The 20798-nt window shown below is 44.1% G+C and overlaps 1 protein-coding gene across 3 annotated transcripts in view; it reads right to left on the minus strand.

Annotated features, from left to right (window-relative positions):
- Positions 1-2302: 2302 nt before the first annotated feature.
- The window catches only part of Tulp4 (TUB like protein 4), a 231900-nt gene continuing 213404 nt past the window's right edge, over positions 2303-20798 (minus strand). For 2 of the 3 annotated variants that reach the window (XM_027939588.2, XM_071612876.1), the window contains exons 10-15: positions 17967-18111; positions 14594-14738; positions 13681-13774; positions 11416-11559; positions 7588-10094; positions 2303-6872 (exon numbers count right to left, since the gene is read on the minus strand). In XM_027939588.2, the coding sequence (XP_027795389.1) occupies positions 6756-6872; positions 7588-10094; positions 11416-11559; positions 13681-13774; positions 14594-14738; positions 17967-18111 (3152 nt within the window). In that variant the 3' untranslated portion in view covers positions 2303-6755. Of the gene's footprint in view, positions 6873-7587; positions 10106-11415; positions 11560-13680; positions 13775-14593; positions 14739-17966; positions 18112-20798 lie in introns of those variants that run through there. The other variant, XM_071612877.1, reaches the window with a different exon arrangement.

The following is a 20798-nucleotide window of genomic DNA, read 5'->3' on the forward strand; positions in this document are numbered from 1 at the left end:
CTAGCCCTCTTATTTCTTTGAGAAGGGGTCTTGCCAAGTTGCTCAGACGGCCTTGCATGTGCCACTGTGTCTGGCCTGGTTGATCTTTCAATGTTATCTGTGTTTGAATACAAATTTATCAGTCCTTTGTTACTCACAGATTAAGTCACTGTTTTCAAGCATAATCACGAGAGAGCCACATTGTTGGGACTCCATAAATGACACCCCTAAGCATGGCACTTTGACATGCTAAGTCCCAGAGCCAAGGTCTCAACCTCCCCCTGCCCTCATCCCTCCTAATCCTTGATCATCTTTCTCCCCAAGTGCAGGGGACATCTTTCTTGCAATTCCCTTACCTAACAGAAAGTCCCTTCCCAGGAAGAACTGACTCCTGAAGCAGTGACTGAAAATCAAACATCCCATTGTACAGCCCGAAAAACTGGCGGTCACTGTCTGTTCTGTGGCCCATGCATTTCCCTAAAATCATTTACTCCCCCCTTCCCCTGTAAAGAGGGCATGTAAGCCCCAGCACTTTTCTTTCTCTCCTTTTCCTTCACTTTGTCATGACTGGGTGGGCAACGCAACCCTGAGCGGAGCATGCAGTCCTTTGAGAGTGCCGAAGTGAGGGCTGGAATCCCACTCTCCGCAGCAGAGGAGTTCACCCGAGGAGGGGCAAGAGTGTCCAGCTAGAGTTCCTCTTTTCATGGAAGCTAAGTGTTGGCAGCTCACAGCTCATTACAGGCAAATCTCTACTAGACATCAGAGAGAGAAGCTGGGAATAAACTTAGGTCTATTCATTAATGTGACTCAGAAATCTTGGGGGTTCTATTTCAGGATTGGTTTTTGTATATGAAATCCAGAAATAATTTCAACCTCTCAGCGCTCCAATTTTCTCCTGAAAGAAAGGGAAGCAAAGGCATCTACTTCATACTGGAGCCAGGGGGTTTGGTTGTGACTGCTATCTCTACATCTTTGGAAAACTGCAATGTGATCTCCAGGAGATGGTCACTTCTCTTCTACATTGGGTTTTTGGAAGAGTTAAGCTGATTTCCTGTTCTCTTCATGCTACCAGGAAAACTGGAATAAAAACAGAATGAATCCTTTCCAAAATAAGTTTTAAGTTTGTAGAAGGAAAGAGATTTGCTAAATTTTCTTACTAAGTCACTAAAAATAAACCACTCGGGGCCCGGGCTGTAGCTCAGTGGTAGAGCGCTCGCCTAGCAACACATGAGGCACTGGGTTCAAACCTCAGCACCACATAAAAAAATGAAATAAAGATATATAAAATAAATAAATAAACCCCTCCTGGAAACACTGTCTCATAGCCAATGGTCCCAACGCTGACAATGGTGCCCCACGGTGGGGACAACAGTCCTAGACACGCCCTTCTGATGGCCCAGGTATGAGCTGGTTGTTTTGGTGTTTGAGTTCCTCTTTTCTTGGAAGCTAAGTGTTCCCCCGCCCTGCCCTGGGGTAGGGTGTTGGAGCCTGTTTTGGTCCGATTTTCCTTGCTACCTGGTGAAAATGATAAAGATGCAACGAATATTACTTCAAGTTTATCAACTTTCATAGTAAAATAAAATGTTTTAATTCTTTTACAAAATTCAAAGTGGTTAGCATTTATAACTACTACTACTACTACTACTACTACTACTTAAAGCATAGATTTATAATCTTATAATAATTTCAAAACAACTTACATCAGAATTTGTTAGAGTTGACAGTGGCTTGGGTTATTCTGTTTTTCTGTCTGTTATTCTCCTAAAACCCAAGTGACCACATGTCTATTTTTTTTTATCTCCAAAAGGAACTAAAGGACAGTTTTGTAAATATACACACATAAAGTCTTTGCAGAGAAATTCCTATGCCCCAGCTTCCTGCCTGAGTGTTCATAGGAAACTTGAGGGGAGAGAAAGCAGGCCCTCAAGTACTCATTAGTAATAAGAAAGATTAGCAATTATGTTAGCACTGTAGAGATGAACTACTTAAAATCAGGCTTTATTAAGTTTCCTAAGTAACAAAGAAGGTGTCCACCTTTGATATGTTTTAGGGCTATACATATGCATTATTAATAGGGCCCTCTTTAAAAAAACAAGCAAAACCAAAAATAAACTCAAATCAATTCATCAAGAGCACAAACCAGTCTCTGACCTTGCAAAGTGGGCAAAACAATGATAGGGATCTCAGGGTCTTGAGTCACAGGTGGGAGTTGCCTCAGGACCTTTGAAGCAACTGGAGGGTGGCCAGGTCATACCAGTGGAGCGAGGTGATGTCTTCTCAAAGGACTCAAGACCCATATCTGAATTCTGCACACAAGTAGAAGTTTTTTGATCTGCAAAATTTTATTAAGCAATAGCTGGACAACTTTTACAGTTTCAAATCATCAAGGAAAAAAAATAAGGAGATTAATCCATCTCAGTAATAAAGGCAGAAAATAATTTGGACAAATCACATCATTTTGAATGCAAACCATTAATGCCTTCTAGAATACCTCCTGCACAATCTAATACACAAAATACATACATAGAGAGGTGAATAAGAGGAGCTCACTGAAATGCAATCGGGAAACTCAACAGATCTTGCCTGGAAAGTAAAACAAAGCAGGATGCTCAAGTAAAAACAAACGACGCTAGAGGAACCAGGTGCACAAAGCAGTGCACGCCCTTCCCAAGGTCTGAGAGAACATGCTGGTGGTCTTATGTGGTCTGGGACCTGTGTGCCTCATCACACACTTACAGGGTTGGGGGAAGGAAGAAAAAGAAAATGCCAGTAGTAATAAACTCAGAAGTGATGTTCAAATTTACAGTACCAAAATAATGCATTTATAAACAAATGCAAAAACAATACCCCTTTGGTAAATAATACAGTGCCTTTTTCACTCAAATGCATAACCCATGCTTTTTTACAACATGAAAAAAAATTTATCTACAATAAACGAGATCTTAGAATCCTACCCCCCCACCCTTAAAAAGAACTTGTAAACAGAAAGTATAGGTACAAGTAAAATTACAAGAAAATTGCACAAAGTCAAAGAAAGGGAAACAAAATAAGCCACAACCTTTCAGAGTTTATCAGCCAGAGAAAAGAAAATACCCAAATGGCGCCATGTTCTGAGTCGTGTGTTCATACAAACTCCCAGGACCCAAACAACACTTCAGACACGTTTGTCTCGGCCAACTTTGTCCACAACCACAGACTTGGCCACATGATCTGCAGCCCACACACGGGTTCCTTTTTCACAGGTCCCTTTTCGATAAACCTTCGGATTAGAAGGTGGTGCAGCGCTGGGAGCAGAGGAGCACACTAAAGGATGGGATCCGCCTGGATTCCTCCTCCTCTCTTCTTCCTGAACACACTCTCAATCAGTTATGGGGGAAAGTGGTGACTTATCTTAGGGCTATTTTCAAGGGCGCCCACTGAGTAGGGCACACTCAGGGGATTCCTCCGACTTGCCTGGAATCAGTGCTTTTGTGTAATTTTATGAGATCAAGCATGTTTTGAAACGTATTTAGAGGTGAACTTTCTAAAGATATTCTGTTAAATGCACTGGTTTATATTCAGCAGACAGCTCACAGACTCAGGAAAGGAAACACTTCTCCACAAAAAGGCAATGTTTTGAAACACACTTTCCACGCTTGTCAAGTGGGAAGATGAAGCTGCTCAGTTCTGAGCTCTCCGGCTGCTGGGGGAGTGTGGATGATAGTCCAGGCGCCTCTTCCATTTTCCAGATGGACAAAGCTGGATCTGGCAGCCCCAGACTTGCCCAAGGTCACCCTCCAACCTTCTGCTCTGATTTCAGAGTGAACCTTAGATGTTTCTGCATGTCCTTGTGGACACCTAACAGTGGAGCGAGGGCTACAGATGAAAAACACCAACCTGCAAAAGCCTTTCATTTACACACCAATAGAGTCTTGAGAGCTTCCTCCTTCTTTGGCCCCAATTTTTCCCAGGTTAAACATTCAATGGGTATTTTGTGTACACATCCATGGCCTTTGGTTTGATGAGGTTAAGAGCTAAACAAATTTAAAATTGGTTTTTATGTTTCTTAATATACAGATTCCCTCAAAAAGACCCCATGTAGTTTACTTTATATTTCACTGATATTTTTAAATTTAATAAGGTATCTTGACATTCATAAACTGCTACTAACAAGCACAAAGTACCTGGAATTCTGCTGCTTAAACTCCTCATATTGGTGGCATTAAACCTCTACGATGAAGTCAGACTCCATCACGGCGCCACGGCTGTAGCCAGCAGCTTCCACCTCACTGGGCAGGAGACCCTGCTTCTGACATGCCTCTGCAGACTCGGGCGAGCAGCCATCCCTGATGCACCCATCTGTGGCTCCTTGGGGGGAAAATAGCTTTCGGGGAGTCATTTGTTCTCATTAAGAAAAGTCCTAAAATGTACCCTTTTGTGGCTTTTGCATCTCAAAAACCAATCAGAACTGAAAGAACTAAAACTTATTTCTTAAGAATTTCACTAATGGGTCTCTCCATTTCCTATAATCCTTTATTATGAACTGAAAATTTAAAATTCTCAAAATAAGGGGAATTAGGGCATAACTGTCTCAAAGAAATATTCTCTTGTATATAATCAATACTACAGAATTTTTAAAAAGGATCACTTCTAAAGGATTAATAGGAACTTTTCCCAATTAGAAAGTTACAAATTACCCAGCAAAAACATCTTCTATTATATCCTCTTTATTTCTTGTGGTAAAGTACACTACCACCACATGAATCATTACAAAGATACTATTTTTCTAAATAAATAATAAAACGGGCATAACTCACCAATACATAGTAACAAAATAATTCCTAGGAATACTATGAAAAGCAAGGTAATAATTATCTCTCGGACAACAGAACAGGGAAATTGTATTTAAATTACTTCAGAAACAGGCGATAACAATTATTGCACAACTAATAAGAAGCACTGAAACACCATATCAAGCTCCAGGAACTCATATAATAAGAATTAGATAAATCAAAATTTACCTATCAAACAGTTGGGTCTAATATTTTAATCTCTAACATTGGGAAACTCCAGTATTACCTGGGAGATGTCCTTCTCGTTAAAAACCTTGTTGGCATTTCTTTGGACTTAAGAGTGATGAGTGATATCTCCTCACTCTACAAAAGGAATGGGCCAGTTTCTTTTTCTAATTTTAAATCCAAATAGGGAATTAATTTTTTTTTTTAAATTTGAAAATACTTTTCTAAGCATCTTCCATTTTTCTGTTTTTAAATAAAATCCATATTTAGGAGTTAAAATCAACAGACAGTTCTTGTACTTTGGCCATAAACATCACCACAGGAATGAACACCAAACCACCATCAAAAAATGGACCGGACCTTGTGACAGACTGGGATACTGCGGAAGGGGGAGAGGCAGGCAAAGAGACTTGAGGCGGATTTTTTCCCCCCCTATTAACAAAGAAGTAGAGAACCCACTCCCTAAAGTAAGATCGATAATTTTAACAATGTTTTTTTTTCCCCCCAGTGGTTTATTACCTTAGTAAACAGTCTATACAATTAATAAACAGCTTTTTGTTTCTTTAGAGAAGATCCTAACTTTTGTCAAAGATTTGACTATGCTCCTAACTTTTAAAACCCTGGCAAATGCTGAAAATATTGTGTTTATAATTTCTATTTCAATGGAAACATTTCTAGTTAATTGAATTTTAACATAGCCAAGAGGAAGAAAGGAGTGGTTTCAACTCAAGTCTAGTCCACAGTTTTAGGAAGAGAAAGGACAGAGCAATAATATTGGAAGGGAAAAATCATGTTTACAGTAATGGGTTCCAGGTTCAAAAACAAAAGGCAGAGGGAGGACAATGGCTGTTTCTCAGGAAGTGGATCTAGTGACTGACCACCACACTGTCTTGGAAAACTCCTTGCCCTACCCCGGGGCCAGGATCTTTCCCCTGCTGTCTCCTACCTTCTCCTGAAGTCAACCTCAATGATGATCATCATTGGTCCCATGGAACTCTGACACAGGATGAGACTAGTGGAGTCTCCCAACGTAAACATCCTTGGAAGAGGAGCTCAGCCCTTGCACAGGTCACACTCCTGAGTCACTCAGGTGTCTGCAAAGCATTGTGAGCCTGTCCAACATGCAGTTTCTTCCTCACCCATCATGCTTTCCCTGATATCACTCATGACCAAACTGCAGTTAAGCAGTGACAGCACCCCCATACAGAGCATGCTTTCATTAGTCAACAGAGTTCATTTGCCCAAATGCCTTTATTCCTCAAGTCACCTTTTAGGGAGTGGCACAATACAAATAAATTAAAAGCTGTCCCCATTCCCCCAGGAGAACCTGAATCTGCAGGATTTTTGGTTGTGATCTTTAAAAAAGTTTTTGTTTTGCACTAGTGGTAATGTTGGAGGAGTAAAGGCCAGAAGTTGTGGAGAATGAACCTAACGCATATTCCCTATGTCTGAAAGAAAGGCAGGCTAGCAGGTGGTCTGTCTTCTCTCCAAGGCCCTTGTCCCAGGCACTGAGAAGCAGATCCAGGAGAACATTCAACAGCCAGGCTGTCCCTCCTGAAAGAACACCAGGCCCCTTGCACTCTTTGCTTCCAAAAGTCACACGACTGAAAGAAAAGAAAGACAGTAAAGGACAGCCAAATATGCGCAACGCCTGAGGGTTAGCGCCCCTCTGGCCTGAGGGCTCTTCCTGCCCGGCTGACATCTCCGGTCTTTCTGGCACCAGCAGTGCAGGCTCCTCCTCCCAGGGCTCCTCGGCGTCTTCTCTCCACACCAATCTCTTCATTTGAGGCGCTGAGTCACATTGGCCAGAGCCACTGCAAAGGCCTGCACAGCTGAGAAGGGGTACTGGAAGTCCAGAATGTATGCATTGCCGTCAATCCGTCCAAACTGCATCACCTGGGGGGAGGGGTGGCAGGGAGCAAAGACACGAAAGGAAACAAGGTGGGAAAGAGGCCACCAGGTCTGCTGGCTCCTGATGGAAGCACACAGCACAGTCCGTGAGTAGTTCTTCAGGAAGAAGGTAATATATGAAACCAAAAATTGAAACATCAACAAATAGAAGCATGTTCTTTGCAAATATGATGGCAAATACTAGGAAAAAACCAACCACTAGGAAACACCTGCCTCAGGGGGAAAAGGTGCCATTAGGTGGGTATGGTGGAGCAGGATCTCGTTTTCCTTACAAATCTCATGGAATCGTTTGACTAATAATACTTAGTACATGCACTTGGATTAAAAATACATAAGATAGCAGTGGGCATACTCAGAATCATAATCCTAATGGCTCCACCTCAGAGACATTAGTTGTTTCCTCCCATCCTGCTTGGCTTCTTTTTATGGTCCTGGGTATTGAACCCAGATCCTTGCCTATGCTAGATAAGAGATCTTTTGACTGAGCTATGCCCCCCAAACCCTTATTTTGAGACAGGGTCTCCCTAAGTTGCCCAAGCTGGCCTTGAACTTGTGATCCTTCTGCCTCGGTCTCCTGAGTAGCTGAGATTACAGGTGCATGTCACCATGCCTGGCTCTCACTCGGCCTTCTGAAGTTTTCCTGGAAGGCCAAAGCACTGATATCCTTCACTTAGTGGCCACAGCCCTGCAACTTTCTTACCTGCCGCCCCTCCAGCTCGATCTGGAAGTTCTTGGCCGACTCCTGGGTCACCCGCCCTCCAAAGTCCAGCTGGTACACCTGTGTAGCCTCGTTCCACAGAGGTTGCTTGTTGGCCATCACGTACACAAATCCCTGGCTGCCCAGACGCCCATCCTCCTTCTCACTGGCTTTGCGGCACTTGAACTCCTCCAGCTCACTGGCTGTGCGCAGACTCCTCTTGCTTTTCCACCCCTTCTTGCTGCCCTGGCTTTGGTTCATCAGCTCGTCCCCGCTGATGAACAGCTCGGGCTCACTCTCTGAGCTGTCCTGGAACTCGTTGGTTTTGTTCAACTTCTTTGACTTCAGCTGGTCTTTCTGACTCTTCACTTTCTTTTTTTCTCTCCCTAGGCGAGGGCTGGAGATGAGCGAGTTAAAGTCACTCAGAGTCCTAGCCTCCTTCTTCACTTTACCCTCAGTGATGGCCTGAACACTTCCTTCCTCTGCTCGGCTGTCCAGTCGCTTCCGGTTCTTCTTTCCAAATTTTTCAGTCCGCTGGGGAACAGGGCTTTCAGTCAGGGAGAGGACTTCTTGGAAGTTGTCTGCGGTCTCTACCATCACCTCTGTACCCATGTGGCTTTGGAGGTCAGGTGGTGGTGGGGACACGAGGGGCTTCTCCACCACCACGTGGGGCTTGGGGGGAAGAGTGGCCTGGGGGTTCTGCACGGGGGGGCAGGTGCTATAGGAACTCCACGGGTGCAAGGCGATAGGTGGCAGCTGTAAACTGGAGCACGTGCTGCTTCCTGGGTACATGGGGGGCAAGGTGCAGTACGAGAGGCTGGGCGGGTGCGCTGGCTGCAGGACAACGGCAGACTCCTGTGGTGCAAACTGTGTTGGGGACAGGGCATCTTTGGGGGAGCAGGGAGCCTGCACTCCAGGCAAAGGGGTGTTATAGCTTCCTGGATATGGAACTCCCATTCCATAGCCTGTCTGGAAAGTGGCAGTAGGGCTGGCAGGAGACTTGGGGGAGACAAAGGGTACTCGGGTCACATCCAGGTGCTGGCTCTGCCCTAACATTAGAGGGGGCAGTTTTAAGGGGTTGGGCACCGAAGTCTGTGCTGTCCTTTCCTGGGGGACCCAAACATCCTCACCCAGCACAGGGTCCCACTGATAAGGGGGAGGCCGCTTCACAGTGACAGCAGCTTCGGGCAGCGGGGGGTGCCTAGGGGCCTTCTCAAGCTGACAGTGCTGGGACAGGGCCTCGTCCTCTGTGAAGGCTGAGTTCACGTAGTCAGTGCGGTCGCGGGCACTGTCGGGCGGGCTGAGGAGGCTGTAAGAGGACTGGGAGGCCAACGGGGAGGTGCTGACAGCATGGGCCAGAATGGTGCCTGACTGTGCGCTGGGCCCCGCGCCACTGCACTGGCTACAGGTGTACAAGGCTGGCGGGGGCCGCGCAGGGAGTTGTGCCACTGCTCCCCCAGGGCCACCCTTGGGCTTGGCCAGGGGCTGCAGTGGGGCTCGGGAGCTATCAGCCAGCTGGGCCATCTTGAGTGCAACCTCACGGTTGTTCCTCCGCAGGGTGGCATGGATGAGGCTGTTATCCAGTCTCTGGGCAGCACTCCGCCCCTGGGCCAGCTGGCTAGCAATTTCGGGATATGGGGGTGGGTCCCCTGTGGGTATGGAGTAGCGAGGGACTGTCAGGCGGTTTAGGGTGGCACTGGTGCAGGGCTGGGAGACCTTCTTCTCAGTGGCGGTGAGCCTCAAGGTAGCTGAGCTGCCTGGGCCGGGGAGGGTGTAGGTGTTCTGGGAGCAGAGCATCCGCGTGCGAGGCCGGCACACCTCCTCCACGTTGCCGCTGCTGTCGAAGGTAGTGATCCTCTCGTAGCCCAGTGGGGGCTGGTAATGTACTGATGTAGGGTAGAGAGAGAAGTCCCCTTTCTTCAAGCACACATCCACTGGGGCCTGTGGAGGTGGCAGAGGGGGTGGGGGTGCCGCTGTGGTGGGGGCAGCAGGGATGGTTCCTGGGTAGGGGGGTGGGGGATTCATCTTCGTCACCTGGATCTCCTGGGGGGCACTGAAGACCACTGTATCCCCCTCTGCTGCCAGCTGAGGCACCGGCCGCAGGGCCTTGGTGGACTTCTGTAGGTGTTCATGGTCTCGGTCTCCGTGGTCCACCACAGACAGCTGCATGGCCCCCTGTGGTGGCGGCGGCGGTGGCGGTAAGGGCAACTGAGGAGGGTTCTGAATGATGCGGCCCATTTCCACACCTCCAAAAATCACCTGACCAGGGTTGGAGTACCGGTTGGAGACTGGGTATTGGGTGGCACTGTCAACTGCATGTTCTGCTGCCCCCACCACTGTAGTTTGATTGGTCAGGATGTCCAGCTGCACATTCTGATTGGCCAGCAGAGACTGTACCAGGCCAATGCTCTGTGTGGGAGACATAGCTTGAGCTGAGCTGTGAATTGGTGCAATAGGGATATTCACGGTACAAGGTGGGTTGTTCTCAGGGACACCAGATGCTCCTGTCACTGAAAGGAAACTGGAATAAGAACTGCTTGCAAAAGAGTGTTGTGAAATAGGGTCAGAATAAGCAATACATCTGGACTTATCCTACCCTTAGCATGTAAAAGGCAAATGCTAGAGAATGAGCTGTGTTTGTTTAGAGAGAGGGCGACTGTTCCCCAAACTACTCTGTTTCTGGAAGGGCACACAGTAGCCTGACTGTTCTGTGGGTTAAGGGCATTGCCAGAGCTTTTCAATGAACAAAGATGGAACCTTCTGCATTTGGTACCAGGTGCCTGAATGATGCCATTACAAATAACTTCAGTTAAAGAAACCTGAGGGCAGTTGTGTAGTGTGGAACTCTACTGGGGACTTACAATGTCTAGGCTTCCAACCTATCCATAATTGTGGATTGGTTAGAGTGGGAAGTGTTTCCAACACATACACATCTGAAATTTGTACACAAATTAAGATTCTGTAAGTAGAATCACCTAAAATGTAGAAAAACCAATAAAGAATCTGCTAGCAAATGTGCATATTGGGTGAAGAATAATTTCATGGGTTAGGCAGCCCTAATTAAATGCTCTTTGGCATTTCAGACACTACGGAAGGTAGAGCTACTGAACAAAACCCTATCAACACTCCCTATGGCATGCGGTGAGGATTTCATGGAGCATGCGTGTGAACCACACCGGCAGGCAGCTGCTCAGAGCTGCTGTCTGTACCCATGTCGGAAGTGCACCCTGGCAGTTGAGCTCTTAGAAGCCTAATGAGCCACTGTGGCTCCTGTTCAGAGAACGCTTCCATTGACTCAGAAGCCCGAAGGATGGGGCTAACTGCCATGTGGCAACTAGTCCCTGGGCAGGAAACAGATCTAATAGGCTTGTGGTACAGGCTGGTTGACATCACACCAGAACTCCAGAAAGCAGCCAACTGGCTTATCAAAGAGTTGAGCCCACCCTTGGGGCCTGTAACTAAGGTCTCTAGTAAGATATAACCATCCTCTGGCTGCACAAACCTGGTTCCATTTCAAGTTTCCTATCATAACTGTGCAGATCTCTCTTCCAGATGTTCTCTGGTCTGCAGGGTATAGTGAGAACAGGCATCTTCCCCTCCAAAGGGAAGAGTCTCTTTACTGAGTCACTGTCAGTGAATGGAAGCCCTCAGTAAACCCGCCTCGCTCCCTGGGAGCCACAAACAGCAGCAACAACTGCAGCAGCAATATAGCACTGGAGGGAGCTATTTGGGGAGATAAGGGAGACCATTAAGGGTAAAGTGTAAAAGACACTAAGTATAAAATTCCCTAAGAGAGGAACCACAACAGAGCAGTCACATGTGTGAACACACCTGGTAAATCATCTTCATCTTCACTGAAAACATTTGGGTTGAAGACAGGTAAGTTAATATAGTCCATGGAAATCTTCCGAACTTCTGGGAGATAGATAGTCATCTGCCGTGGCTGGAGATGCAGCAGGCTGGTTTTATAGATCACTGTGAGGATGAAGAAGGACACGATGAACAGAGGTACGTCAGAGGAGAGCCAAAGCACCAGTGGAGTAGTGGGAAGAGAAAAGGAGGGCTGTGGCTCTCTGCCATCAGAAGACAGCTCTACATGTAGGGCCACAAACCCAAGGAGCTCCCTGTCCCTGTGCACCTCTATGCAAGGCTGGTGCTCGGGCTGATGATGGCTAAGGGACTCATGTGTTCACCTCTCCTGCCCACAAAAGAAAAAGAATATAAATTTTGGTGAAATCATTATGTATGGTTCTATATAACTTAAGAGTTAATGCATTAAAGTGCTATTCTTTGTTGTCCAGATTGACAAATAGGGAAAAAAAAATGTGAGGAGGGATTAGGAAGGCAACATCAGCTGCCTTCAGGAAGAAAACTAGGTGTCTTTGATTTTTACTGTATATTTCTCTTAATCTATTGAATTCTGAATCTCTTATGAGTTTTTAAAATCAAGAAATGCTAAAAAAATTTTCACGGGTTAGGCAGTCCTAATTGAAGGAAATAAAATATCCAATACAGTGAACTACACTCACTTTTTAAGTTCACAATATACAGTCTTTGAAAATATTTAATGGGACACCCTATATATATTATGCCTTCCAGAATCTAAGAGTTAATATCTTTTCTCCAAGAGAATCATGTGGAAAATTTTTGTAGCTTGATAACAGTAACATATAGACCTAAATGCTCTTTTTAAAAAGGTTAACGATTTGAACAATGATTCCAATGCTTTTGTCTTAGGGCACCCAGATGACTGGCAGCAGGCAGCATCTGCTTCTTCAAGGACTCTCACAGGCTCATTTGTGGATCTACTCATCATACAAGAAATAAGGGTAGAATGAGAAGATCCCTTAAGTGAAGTCTGACTTCCATTCCTTTTTTCAATATTTACTATAGGCAGATGGCTGAGTTGTCAGCTTACTGATGTGGGGATGATAATGATATTCAAACAGTGGTTATTAAAAATCAACCATCTCCATCAACAGGGCACTGGTGCACAGCTGCACAGTCTTTTGTGGTCCTCAGAGCACTTCTAGGTTGCTGAAAATATGCTTTCTTTGCATCATGTACAGGGGTGGTGTGTTCTGTCTCCTCACTTTTATGTTTTACTTTTATTCATCTTTTTTCTTTGAAGCTAAGAAACCCTAAAATGAAAAAATCTAAATGCAATGCTCTTTAATAAATCTCTGAAGATGCAGAGCAAAAGATCTTTTTTTTTTTTAACATCTGATTTGCAAGAATTATTTATATTAAAGGATCTGCATGAAAACAATCTTACAGATTTAAAATTTTTCAAAAACCATTTTTAGTAGGTGACATAGCACATCTGAGATGCAGCCACAGGCCCGTCTGAGCTGGCCTGGCAGAGACGTGTATATGGGAAACGAGATGGCAATGAGGAAGACAGGGATGGGCCACAGCCTCTCAACCAAACGGGGAGCCACCCAGCAGAAAGAAGGTATTTTTAAAGAATCTGCCATTTTCCTTTCTTCTTTGTCTCTGATGTCAGTCTCACAAGGGAGCACTCCTCAACTGGGCAGGATGCAGATGAGAACCAAGGTCTGCATTCTGGCCCAGTTTCAGTCCCCTTAGTTTGGTTTTCCTCTGTGTCTCAAACTTGTCATGGGTGGGGCATTTATCTGGTACTGAAAAATGAAATTATAAATAGTTACCACTAAGAACAGTCAGCCAACTTCTTAAATCTCTTAAAACTATTTCCCTCCATTTTGTTCAGATGTTTCTTGTAATTCAAGAAGCTGGACTCTGGTCCCACGTGCCCACATAAACCAAAATAGCTAAACATCTTTGAGAGCTCTGACAGAGTTTTGTATTTCTCTTATTTATTTATTTTTTTAAATTCAGGAATTAACTTTTTAAAAAAAGTGCCAGTAGCAAAAGTGACCTAAAAAATTAATTCAAACTTTTCTGAAATCATAGTGGCTGGAGTGAAGGTTTGGCAGAACACACAGGCTAATCTGGTGCTGTCTTAGGAGCTCATTTTCCACTTCAGGCTGCCAAAAGTTGAAACTGAATCTTTTAGTCTGATTTCAAATGGGGCAGTGGAATAACAGAATAAGATTTTTTTTTTTTTTTTTTTACCTGCACCGAGGTTGGTTGGCAGGAAAGCAGCCAAACCCACAATCTTAAATTTGGTTCCCCAGATATTGGACGTGACCTGAGCAAGATAATTGTGCTGTGAGGGAAAAAAGGAAAAGAAAAAGTCAGAATCTCAGTCTACTTCCATGTTTTTTATTAGTCCCTGTAAGAATTTTCATACTTATTGCACACCATCAATCATTCCTGCCATCCTTCTGTCGTTTTTAAGACCAGGTGTTAACTAGAACAGGCCAGGCTCCCATTTCCTAATGGCTGTGCACACAGCAAGAGTGAGGGTGGTTCTGTCCTAGCACGTCCACATGTGCAGTTTTAAAAGCCATCAAAGCTGGAATATGGGGGCATGTACCCGTAATCCCAGCTACTCAGGAGGCTGAGGCAGGCAGATCACTTGAGCCCAGGAATGTAAGACAAGCCTGGGTGACACAGAGCAAACCTGTCTCAAAATAATTTAAATCAATAAATAGTCCACCAAAGTGGTTTGGGCACAGTTTTCTTTGTCCCTGCTTTCCCCCAATCACTGGTCTAAAAAAGGAAACCAACTCTGAATCCACTGTTCTCCTTGGAAATTCTCTTGGAAACTCTTTGTGTTTCCAGCAGGCTGAGTGGAGGCAAAGGAGGCAGGGGAGTCAGGTACGGCTGGACTGAGGGGCCATGGTTGGGGTTCTTGCTGAAGACAATGGCGAGTCACTCTAGGACAAGAATTGGCTTGAAGGGGCACAGGTAGAAAAGTGGATGTGCCTCAGTCAGAGTGCCACTGGAGGAAGTTTCTAGAGGCAGAGAGGCACATGGAACAGAACCAGGCACCTGAATGCAGGTGGTAGAGAGTAGGGCAGGCAGGTAGGGGAAGGATGATGGAGTGTCCAAGTGGCTGGAGGGTTCAGCCATGTGTTACTACCTGAGTGATGTCTTCAAAAGGAAACTCTCTCCGAGTCAGGCTGGGTGAGCCGATGGAAGGCTTTCGCATAGGCAACCTTGGAGATCGGGAGATCTCCTGAGCAGCCCGGGGCAGCTTGGGAGACTTCCGGGCCTCAATGCTGATCCTGTGGAGACAAAGTGAGGGGGGTCAGGCATGCACAGAGGGGTAAGGTCAGTATTTCTTCCCTTCCAAGGTCAGCCGTGGACATCAATTCTCTGCGGCCAAGGTCCTATTTTCACAAAGCTCTTACTTCTGCTTTGGCTTTAGGAATATGAGGAAAGAATGAACTGTATATTGAATAATAAATACAACATCTGAAAATATGTTGAAATTAGATCAAGATTTTTTTCCCTCCCATTTCTCTGTATGGGGGATTGAACCCAGGGCCTTGTACCTGGTAGGCAAGTGTTCTACCCCCAGCCCCCAATTGAGTTATTTGAAAGGAACTTCATTTGTAAGGGGACTGTCTTTCACTTTATACCCACTTAAGAGTAAGTTTGGAAATGTCCACATGACTTCTGCCAGGGGTGTGTACAATCAGTCCTGGGGAAAATGCAAGAAGGGAAGTCCTCTCTCACTCTGAGGCCACTATGATTTTTTAAAATTCCTTCCACGACAGTTTGAATTTTAACAGATTCATCTAACACTTTACCACCTGCAATAGTTATATCAGATCAATGAATCTAATACTTTTCTGCTGAATTCTGACACCAGATTCTAGCTCTGCTCGGTTCTTTATACTTTCTTTCTTTCTGAGGTGCACATGTTCAATGCCAGTCTACCCCAAAGAGAGGGTTACAAATGAATATAACAAGGTTTCTAACATCCTATAAATATGTGTTGAACCTCATACATAATGCTTGCAAGCTTGTTGAGAAACTTCAGGCTCCTGAGGAATAGGGGAATTGGGGATCAAGTTAATGAAAGCTGTGAGCCAGGGCTATCAGCCTGGATGCTGTGTGGAGGGGGGGTTCCAGGCAGGAAGAGGAGGAGGAAAGGACCAGGCAAGAGGTGGCAGCCTTAAATGGACATCTACATGCCAAGGGTTTAGTTTCTTATATATAGTAAGTGCCCTCTGCCCAATGAACTAATTGCTTCAGAGCTAGGCATTTGGGTATGTTTACATCTAATGGAAAAAGTCAAGCATTGTGGCAGCACTGGAAGGTTCAAAATTTTATGTGCAATTTTAACAAACTTTAGAATAAAGATGAAAAAAAATCAGATTGCTGGACCAACTGATATCTATATGGGAAAATGAACTTTTACCTCTAATTCACACCACACACAAAAATTAACTAGATGTAAAGTTGATCTGAGATACAAACTCTCGAGCTGCTAGAAGAGAACAGAAGACCATCTTCTCAGCCTTAGGGTAGACCAAGATTTTAAAATAGGACACAAAATGCACTAACCATAAAAGGATTTCACATGCTGGACTATTTGTTAAGTATATACATTACTAAAGACCCATTGCTAGAATATACAAATAACTCTTGCAAATCAGTAAGAGAAAAACAACCCAATAAAAAATGGGCAAAAGGAGATAGATAGCCAGGTGGGCTGATCCGCATATGAAAAGGTACTCAGCCACTTAACTGGTCAGAGAAACTAGACCTAAACCATAATGCAATATCACTATATACCCAGAAGAATGGGCAAAATTATTTTGAGCAATGACAATGGAGCTATAGGTGAGAATGGACGCAGGTAGAGCTCTCATGTGCTGCTGCTGGGAATTGAACTTGCTGCAGCCAGTTTGGAATAATGTGTGGCAATTTTCAGAAAGTTTAACAATGATCTAACTCATGACTGCCCCTCCCTTCTTAAGTGTACACCCAAGAGAAATGAGTGCATGTATTCAAAAAAGAATGTTTATATGGATTTATTCACAGTAGTCCTAAACTACTAAATATCCATGGAAATATGATAAACACACAGAAGTATATTTGCAACAGTGGAATAATTCCACAGAGCAATAAAGAAAGACAAACTACTGATACATGCAATAACACAGATAAATCTCGAAATCATGTTAAGCAAAAATCCACATATTGTTTGATGCAACATATATGAAGTTCTAGAACAAGTAAAAATAATCTATCATGACAGAAGTCATATAAAATGGAAGAGACACATGGGATTCTCCCTGATGATGGGCATGTTCTTTATCTTGAACCGAGTGGGGACACACTGGTATATCAACTGCCCAATGAACTAGTTGCTTCAGAGCTGGGCATTTGGGACTGTTTATATCTGTACGTAAATTGATTAAACACCTTAATTTTGCATAGCATCATGGAGCTGTAAAGCTAATGAGGATCTTGGCAAGGATCTGGTCCATCCATTATCATCCATAGATAAGGAAGCTCTTATCTCTATCCAAGGTCATACTGCCTACAATGCTGGCAGTGGAGAAGGCAGGCAGTACTCTCTAAGACAATGCAGGCCTGTCCATTTACTCTTAGTTTTCTGTCTTCAGACAAACCCTAGGAACTTGGGGCATTAAAATACCATGTCATTTTGACAAATTTACTATTATTTTCTCAATTACAGCACTTAATTTGGTGTTCTCAACATGCAGCACCCACTGTAAAACCTTGTTCTTCCTTTTCTTAAATTGTAACAAAAAACAAATAAACCTGAGAACTATGACCAGCCCTATGTCACCCACCACTGCTACTAACTAGCCCTGGAGATATTCTGAGGCTTGGGTAAACTTCCCACCGAGTGTCTTTTCTATCCTTAAGAAAAACAAAACAGAGCTGTAATTATTCCAAGTACAGTCTCCCAGAAGAAAAAGTGATGAGGGGGAAAAAAAGGTTGATCGTGACATACAACTGTCAGCTTCTTCCTTCTTTTTTCTTTTTTTTTTAATATTTATTTTTTAGAAGTAGTTGAACACAATAACTTTATTTTATTTCTTTTTATGTGATGCTGAGGATCAAACTCAGGTCCTCGCATGTGCTAGACGAGCGCTCTACCTCTGAGCCACAACCCCAGCCCGTCTTCCTTTTTTTTAACATAACAAAGTTTATTTATTTATTTTTAATTTATTTTTTAGTTGTAGATGGACACAATATCTTTATTTATTTTTATGTGGTGCTGAGGATTGAACCCAGTGCCTCACATGTGTGAGGCAAGCATTCTACCACTGAGCTATAGCCCCAGCCCTAACAAAGTTTATTTGAGCAAAAAAATGTTCTTGAACTGGGCAACATTCTGGATCAAAGATGGTTCAGAATATGCCCCTAGGGTCAGATTCAATGGGACTCATTTGCTAGCACAAACACATTTCTTTCCAGAGCTTAAAAAAAAAAAAGGCTGGGGGGAACACCCTGAAGACTGGGATTACCTTGGGAGTTTGGGTGACTTGCTAGCTCTGGAAATTTTGGGAGATTTCTTGGCAGCCCAGTCGTCACTCAGCTCAATGTCACTGGAGTCCGAGCAATTGCAGCTGTCAATCACAGTAGAAATCAAGCTGTTTCCATAGATCTCATCTGCAAGATACCAATTTAAGGGAAGCTAAATCAAGTAGACTTTAACAATGATCCCTGCATAAACCAGAGGACAGACTGGCAGATATAGACCAACAGGAGCCTTCCTAGATTGTAAGCAGGTTCCCAGGGCAGCGGTCAGGGAGCCTTCGCTTGGCATGGGTTTCTTAGCTGGCTAGAAGTCCCAACAAGCCAGGTGGTTCTCCATGTGTCATGAGGCACAACAGCGAAGCCATTTTGTTTCAACTTTCAGTTCAGTGAACAGTGCCAGATTATTTTGTATATTCCTTGGGGCATTAAAATACCATGTCATTTTGACAATGGCAGAAAAAAAAATTTCCTAATTCTGCTTAGAAAATAGCATAAAAATGTCAAAGGAAAAAATACTAAGCTCCTTTCCATTTCAGCCTCTAAACCTAAAGTAATGGCCTGGAGAGTCCGTCAGTCCTAATCCAATAGAATTAGGACCTTATAAAAAGAGAAAGAGCAAGGTCTCTTTTTAATGCACAAGGACCGAGGACAGGCTGTGTGAACACACAGAGAATTCTGGCAGCTGTCCAAAAAGCAGGAAGAGCTCTCCTTGGAACTTCCTGTGACAACACCCTGATCTTGGGACTTCTCACCCTCCATAATTGTGTGAACCAATTCTACTAATAAATCACGTACACACAGAGGATGAGTTTTGTTTCTCTAAAGAACCCTGATTAATCCTGATTTTGGTACCGGGAAGTGAGTGCTGCCGTAGTGAATAGTGGAATAAACGAAAGAAGCTTTGCAACTGGTAATGGGTAGAGGCTGGAAGGTTTGGAGGCGCAGCAGAAACACAAACATTAAGGGCAGTTCTGACAGTTTGGGACTCAACGCTTATAACCTCATTGAACTTTAATTATCCCCTAAAAGTCCTATCAAATACACTCACACTGGAGGTTAGAACTTCATATGTGAATTTGGGGGAGAGTGCACACAGTTCGGTCCATAGCAAGTTCTGATAAAGATTCCTTTTGAAAATCTGTGAATTTTCACTAAAAAATATACTTGGAGAACATTTACAACAGTGGATCACAAACTTCAGTGCATAAAAATCACTGAGAACCCACAGCGAACAGGAACTTATATTAAATAAGTCTCCCTGCTGGTCTGCATGGAGATGGCCCATGGACAACATTTTGAGAAACAATGATGCATAAGCTTGGAAGAGTTAATTGGCTTCTCAAGATGAAAAATTCTTGGCTTTTCAAAGTCAGGAATCATTTCCTTCTCTGAGCTAGTTTATATATACCATTCAGTTGGCAATTAGTCACATTGTGCCTTGTGACACAGCTTCTACTTTTGTCATGAGGTTTTTAAATCTTGATTTCTTTACTGAACTTTTCAAGTGTTTGTCTTGTCTTGCAGAAGGGTTTACAAACTCCTTAAAAACAGAGATAATCCTGGGCCTTCTCCGTTATCTAGGAGACTAAAGGACCTCATACAAAATAGGCACTGTTGACTGGTTTGCTTTACAACTTATAATTCTTTAACTATAAAAATAAAACATGGCAATCCCCAAAGGATTGTTAGCAATTGGTCAGTCTCTTTGGTATGAGCTGACAAATGTCAGCACTAGGGGAAAGCAGGCCTTTGGGTAATGAGGTCAGGCTTTAAGCAAGTCTGGCCTTAGGAGGCTGCAGCCTTGGTGCCCACATGTCCCCTCCTGTCCCCTTTGTAGTGGGAAGACAGACAGTTCTTCAGGGGAGTACCCTATGATTTCAGCATAGGTTTTATGGAGTCCCATCCAGAGGAAGGGCCTTAGATACTGACAGCCAGAGAGAACATGCGCGCAGGCTCTGCTTGGGACTCGTTCTCTGTACCCCTTCCCCAGGCACCTCCAATTAGTGTCAGCTTTCCTTCTCCCTTTCCTGAAACCATGCTAACATCTTCTGCTCTGTTTTCTATCTTCCCTCTCCCTCCTTCCTATATGCCTCCTCCTCCACAGCCCCAAATTTTTCTACTTGCTTTCTGTTCCTAGTACTAGTTTGTTACATAAGTCAAAAAACAGGAAAAAAATGCATATCTAATATTTTAAAGTAGAGGTTCATTGCTTTTGAATTTATACAGTAACACTGGTAGGAGAATGTTCCCAATGATGCTGAGCAAATAATGTGCAGCGGACAGGTAGAGCAACTGCGTAAAACATCAGCATGGGAAAGCGAGGTTTAGGGTGCACAAGCCCACTGCTTTGTGATATAGGGTCATGCACATGTCACAGCAGCTTCAGGGATGTAATGACTGACAAAGGATAACCTGATGGGCAGGACAGTGAACTAGTGCAAGGAAGTAGGGACATTTAAGTATAAACTAATAAAAACAGATTCAATCCAATAGTGTTGTTTCAAGGTCAAGCACCTGGGAAGCTCTGGGTGACAAAAATATGACTCAGTTCCCTCCCTTGGGTCCTCAGGATTTGATGGGCAAAGCCTTTCAAGCACGATGACTGCAGTGTGCTGAGCAGGTCTCCACAGCCCATGATCAGGGATGGTACCAAGGACAGTGCTGTTCACTCTGTGGTGGGTGTCAGGTAATGTCTCACAGAAGGCAGCACATTGAGCTGCAGGTACTGATGGGTACGCAGACACTGGGCTAGCATTAAGTGGCACCAAACACCAAAGTACCTTCTTACAAGAGCATCACAGTCTAGGATCTGAGAGAGA

The sequence above is a fragment of the Marmota flaviventris genome, chromosome 6, assembly GCF_047511675.1.
Source record: "Marmota flaviventris isolate mMarFla1 chromosome 6, mMarFla1.hap1, whole genome shotgun sequence".
In the NCBI taxonomy this organism is placed as follows: domain Eukaryota; kingdom Metazoa; phylum Chordata; class Mammalia; order Rodentia; family Sciuridae; genus Marmota; species Marmota flaviventris.